Here is a 6,395-nt window from a genome sequence, read left to right on the forward strand (position 1 = left end):
ATATCATTACTTCTAGTTCTATCCTTTTCCATATCACAAAATAATTATTTATCCATAAATGCATATAACTTTATCATAACATATATAGTATAAGTTATTAAAATATAAAACATGCCTTTATTTTAAAATATAAAACTTGCCTTTATTTCCATATCATTCCAATAATACATTGATATTATATGATTCAATAATACACTATATATTATATGATATAACGGTTAAAGTGAAAAAAGAGTGACAACCTTTATGTCCCCATCTTTCTCAAACCTCTAAATTCAAATAGACTCATTCGTCAACATATACACGCCCAACTTCCCTATAACTCTCACACCCTTTCACCTTTTATATAACTTAAGTTTTCCGGCCAAAATGGTATCCCGATTTAGTGCTACCACCGTGAAAACCCACCGACTCCGGCTCGATAATGGCGGCATGTCATCTACTGTCTCATTTCTATTTGTATCATTCATGTTGTTTAGTTCAATTGGGTATTTATACACATGTATTGTGTACAAGAACATTAACGTAAATAATTATGGTTGCGAAGAAGACGGTGAGGGTTGGTGGGCGATCGGAGTTTTCTATGGGGATTCGCCGTTTTCGCTTAAGCCCATTGAAGATGTAAGTGGTTTGAACAAGGGTTTTGTTTGGATTTAGATAAAGATTGTGAATTGAAAATGAATTTGCATGGTTTGTAGATGAATGTGTGGGAGAATATGAGTTCATCATGGCCTGTGGCTAACCCGGTTGTGACATGCGGGTCGGTTTCTGAGTCCGGGTTTCCTAGTAACTTTGTTGCTGATCCTTTTCTTTATGTTCAGGTATTTGTTTATGGTTTTGATGCTCTAAATTGTTCTTTTTGTATATGGATGTCATGGGTTTGAGTCGTGAAACAAATTCCTGCATGCGTAAGAAGCTAGTCATGCAGGAACCTCGTGCACTCACGGAGCAGTGGACTCTTATAAGACTCTCTTCTGTACCAGCTCATGCACCGATTTTATCTTTAGATTCAAAACACTTATAAAGAGGAACCATTTCTTGAGAAAATGGAAAAAAAATATTTGATACCTTGTAAAATATAATATTTTTCAATACAAGATTTTAATGCATAATACCTTTCCAAAGAGGAACCATTTATTGAGAAAATGGAAAAAAAATTATTTGATAACTTGTAAAATATGATATTTATCAATACAAGATTTTAATGCATAATATAAACCTTTCCAAAAGATGATCGTATTTATGAGTTTAAAAGGTACATATAAATTTAAATCACCTAATTAAGTCTTCGTAGTGATGTTTTATTGACTTATTTTTTCACGACTTTGCCCTTTGCTAATTAAAAGTTTGGTATTAATTTGAACATGTTAAATGTTTGTAACAAGTTACAATTTTATAGTCTTGTTATGTATGTTTTTTGTAATAATTTCATACACTTTATACCAATACTTAAAACAATTTAACTAAGTGTTGGTATAAAACGAATCCTAGATTTGTTCTAGTCATCTTTTTTATCTTTAATATTAAAAAAAAAAATCAATTGCCCATTAAATTGAGCTATTAATGTATTTTTGTTTTAAATTATTGTTTAGTTTTTGGTTAATTGCCCAATAAATTGAGCTATTAATGTTTTTTTGTTTTTAATTATTGTTTAGTTTTTGGTGTTATCCAAAATTGATTGTTAGTATTTAATAAAATTTGAAAACACAAAGATGGATTAATTTTCTTGCCCTTGTCCCCAAAAGTCAATATTTACCTTTCCAACCCCTTTAATTTATATTTGACAAAATTAAAAAGTTGTTTCTTTTTTAAATCCCAACTCCATAAATGACATTTCTGGGAATATATCTATAACTTTTTATTAATTTCCTTAGACAAATCCAAAGATATCTCAAGACAAAAGAGGAATACTATGTTTTGTTTGATTGAAGAGGGTATCATGTTTAGTTAATAAAAATATATAATATAAACTACACTTATTTTTAAATTATACGAAAGTTTGTAACGTTAAAATAAAGAATATTGCAAGTTCAATTATATGAGCATGAACCATAAAATAAGTATATAGGAAATTTTAAATATTTTTAACACGCAGGTCCGATATCAACTTTTCTATCGATAAATATGATTTTATGTAAGTTTATAGAGGGATATACATATGAAATTCGTTTAACCATGAGTCGAATCTCGATTTAGGGAGATGTTCTTTACATGTTCTTCGAGACCAAGAATCCGATCACCATGCAAGGCGATATCGGGGCTGCAAGAAGCATAGACAATGGAGCATCGTGGCAACAACTTGGAGTCGTGTTAGACGAAGAATGGCATCTCTCGTATCCATTCGTATTCGACTATGATGGTCAAGTACGATCATTAAGCCGAATGAAATTTTAATAAATATATATATATATATATATATATATATATATATATATATATATATATATATATATATTTTGTTTTTAAACGTTTGTGTAACTAATGTTAATATTAATGTTGTGTAACGTTTGCAGATATATATGATGCCCGAGGGTAGTAAAAAAGGCGATCTTCGCCTTTACAGAGCAGTTGAGTTCCCATTAAAATGGGAACTCGAAAAGATCATTTTGAAACGCCCTCTTATCGATTCGTTTATCATGGAATACGAATCGAGGTACTGGCTTTTCGGGTCGGACCATAGCCGGACCGGCTCGAAAAAGAACGGAGAGCTTGAAATATGGTATAGCAACACGCCATTCGGCCCGTGGAAACAACATAAGAACAACCCGATTTACAACACTGGCGAAAAAATGGGTGCCCGAAACGGAGGCAGGCCCGTGTTTTACAACGGGAATGTGTATCGGTTCGGTCAAGATGACGGTGAAACGTATGGAAAACGCGTCCGTGTGTTCAAAATTGAAGTTCTTACACCTTATAGTTACAAAGAAGTCGAAGTTGATTTGGGGATTGAGAAGGCGACGAAAGGGAAAAACGCGTGGAATGGTGCTCGGTCGCATCATCTCGATGTGCAACAGTTAAAGTCTGGTCAGTGGATTGCGGTTTCTGATGGGGATCGAACCCCGTCTGGAGATGTGACACGAAGATATGTTGTCGGATGGTTGTTGATATTAGCCACGGGTTCGCTTGTTTTTGTAATGGGTGTGTTGCTCGGGTTCGTGCGGTGCATTGTCCCGCTAAGTTGGTGCCCACATAGTGTCAAGAAACGAAGTGATTCGTTTTTGGTATTGGAGAGATCAAGCGTTTTGTCGTCCAAGTTAAGAGGGTGTTGCACCCGGTTAAACCGGGTGAGTTTGTTTATTCGGTGCAAGATGAACCCGAACACGAGCTTTGGCCGGTTAGCATTTCTCGCCATCTTGGTTGTTTGCATCGTGCTTTTGTGCGTCGGGATTGGATACATATATGGTGGAAGTGGCGGTCACGAGCCTTATGCAATCGACAACCGTTACTCGCAGTTCACAATGTTAGCGATGACCTACGATGCGCGGTTATGGAACTTAAAATGGTACATAAAACATTACTCCAGGTGTCCTTCGGTTCGTGAGATTGTTGTGGTATGGAACAAAGGGACACTTCCTGATCTAACCGAGTTTGACTCGGCGGTCCCATTGAGAGTTCGGGTTGAGGAAAAGAATTCATTAAACAACAGGTTCAAGATCGACCCGATGATAAAGACTCGAGCGGTCCTTGAACTAGACGATGACATAATCATGAGTTGTGAGCACATTGAACGCGGGTTCAAAGTATGGAGGGAGAATCCAGACCGGTTGGTCGGGTTTTATCCACGTCTAGTTAGCGGGCCAGGGCCGTTGGAATACCGAGGTGAGAAACACGCTCGGAAGTTCAATGGGTATAACATGATTTTGACTGGTGCCGCGTTTATGGACAATCGGGTGGCGTTCGGTAGGTATTGGAGTGAAGAAGCGAAAGCGGGACGTGAGGTGGTGGACGCGGTTTTTAACTGTGAGGACGTGTTGATGAATTTCTTGTATGCGAATGCTACATCTTCACGGACAACCGTGGAGTATGTTAAACCGACTTGGGCTATCGATACTTCAAAGTTGTCGCGAGTGGCGATTAGTGAAAATACACAAGCGCATTATCGGGTGCGAAGTTACTGCTTAGAGAAGTTTACCGCGTTGTACGGTGGTATATCGGATGAAAAGGTGGAATTCCGGAGGAGGAGAGACGGGTGGGATCTATAGCACCGCCGCCAACCCCCGCTAACTGCAGTTTAGTTTTTTTTTTTTTTTTAACGTCGAAACTTCTATATTAAAAATATAGAAACTGGGCAGCAAAAAGCTGGAACCCAAAAGTTTAGATGTTGTACATTTGTACGGTTTACTTGTGTTAGAGTAATCCAAAGTGTGAATTTGTTAGTTAACAATGTTATGGGTTAGCTACTTACCTGTATTTTGGGTTGTATCTTGTTTTTATTTTGTTTACATATTGGGGAGTGTCCCAATTATGATCTAGCATGGAGCATTTCCTCGCTACATGTTCTTTTTGTTTGTTGATATATAAAATCATCGGGGTTACTCTTTACCCAAGAAAAAAATGTTATGGGTTAGCTGAAGACGTGATGGTGATACCGATCCGGTCGTTTGAGAAATTTGCGTACTAGACCCGACTCAATGGTTCTAGTGTTTTGGCGTCATAACTGATTTTTCTTTTTACTTTTCGAAATCGTCAATATGTTTTTTTTTTCTTTGACACTAAGGTAAGTATATTATTAAAGGCAAACTAGCAAGGCACTAGAAAAAAACATTACAATCGTCAATATATTTTAAAATTTTAGAAATAATGATGAATAATTATTAGAATACATGTATAAAATTACTCAAAGGAATGTTCAACACAAAACAAGTTTTAAGTCAGAAACTCAAAAGAATCAAACAAACACGTATATATTGCTTACTTATAATATAAAATTTTTAATTCAAGAACTACGAGAATCAAATAAACATGTTTTTATTTGGGCATGGACACATACTGATGTCTATGTAGTTCTCATGATTTTTAACATTTTTGGCTAATTTCTTTGTTGTTTGTGGGACTTGAACCCAAGATCCTTCCTTTTTCAACCTATTTGTTTTAAAAGTTTTGCCTTTGCCAATGAACCACCACCCTATTTCATGATTTTTAACTTAAATTGGGTTTTATAGCGAACGCGTCCTAACCACGCATTCCGAATACCAAAAATAAAAAGATAACAATAAAGTTTAAACGGCGTGTACCAAGTTCCCCCATAAGGATGGCCATTTATTGGTATATAACGTTAAAGCATGAACCAAACCATATAAACTAGTGGGATTCTCTCGCGCTACGCGTCGGGATTTCGATCGGTATTAGTTTGTTTAGTTACGATATCGGTACTCGCTATAGCAACTGTTATGGGTGAAATTCTGAGCCCATATCCTGGGAAATATCTTGAGTTATATCTTGATTATTTGATAACTGTTCATATCCGGGATGCTCATTCAGGATATTGGTAACATCCTGAATGGTATCCTCAGGATTACTAACGGATTGTGTGCAGGAGTACGAGTCCAAGTGCCCAACGTTCGCGAGGACCCTTTCTCCAGGAGACTTGGTCTAAGTCGTTCAAATGAAGACGTTAAAGCCGCTTTTCCCGATCTGCAACGTTATTAATGGAATATTCGGGAGCATCCCATATTTATAGGAATTTTAGTTTGTATTTCGTAACTATAAATAGGTGGGTATACCAGATCGAATAGGGCATCACAACTACACTCACTACTCTCTCACACTTATTCTCTCGCAACTTTCACTTTCACAAAAAAACATTGTAACACTTAGCGATCTGGTCTATATTCTGCACTGTATCCTGAAGTTGAAAGCAATAAGAAGAACAAGGCAGCTGCAATTGGCAGCTCCCGAGGTTTTATGCCGGCGATCTAGATTGATCAAGGGCTTTCCTCGTACATCTCGTGTCATTTCCCTTACTTTTTGCTCATAGTTTGGTCATAGATATAGGTCAATATTCTGAGCCGTATCCTGAAAACTGTTTTTCCTAAATAAGTTAACCAGCATATTTCCAACACACTTTTTAGCACGCTACCTCACTTAACTAATTCGATCACTTAATTGCTTCGGTAATTTTTGACCAAAACAATTTGGCGCCCACCGTGGGGCAAGTGGTGCTATCTTTACTAAAAATCTTTGTGAAATCAGTAATTGGTTTTTCAATTTTCAAAGCTTTTTGCCACATTGTTTACAATGGCCTCAGGATCAAACATGAGCTCCTCCACTGTGTCTGCTACAGCTTCTGCTACTACTGGTTCGGTGCTTCCGCCACCTCCTCCAAGGATGCCCGCTTCTTCACAACCTCAGGATATTATCCCTACTCAGAGTATTCAGGGATCTGCTCCCGTTTT

The 6,395-nt window shown here is 37.0% G+C and overlaps 1 protein-coding gene across 1 annotated transcript; it reads left to right on the forward strand.

Moving 5' to 3' along the window:
- Positions 1-232: 232 nt before the first annotated feature.
- On the forward strand, positions 233-4,410 carry LOC110898699 (glucosamine inositolphosphorylceramide transferase 1). Its single transcript, XM_022145522.2, has 4 exons — positions 233-621; positions 699-821; positions 2,197-2,364; positions 2,514-4,410. Exons 1-4 carry the CDS (start codon positions 370-372, stop codon positions 4,200-4,202), a joined length of 2,232 nt encoding a protein of 743 aa, XP_022001214.1. The 5' UTR covers positions 233-369; the 3' UTR covers positions 4,203-4,410.
- Positions 4,411-6,395: the final 1,985 nt, after the last annotated feature.

The sequence above is a fragment of the Helianthus annuus genome, chromosome 15 (assembly GCF_002127325.2).
Source record: "Helianthus annuus cultivar XRQ/B chromosome 15, HanXRQr2.0-SUNRISE, whole genome shotgun sequence".
Taxonomy (NCBI): Eukaryota; Viridiplantae; Streptophyta; class Magnoliopsida; order Asterales; family Asteraceae; genus Helianthus; species Helianthus annuus.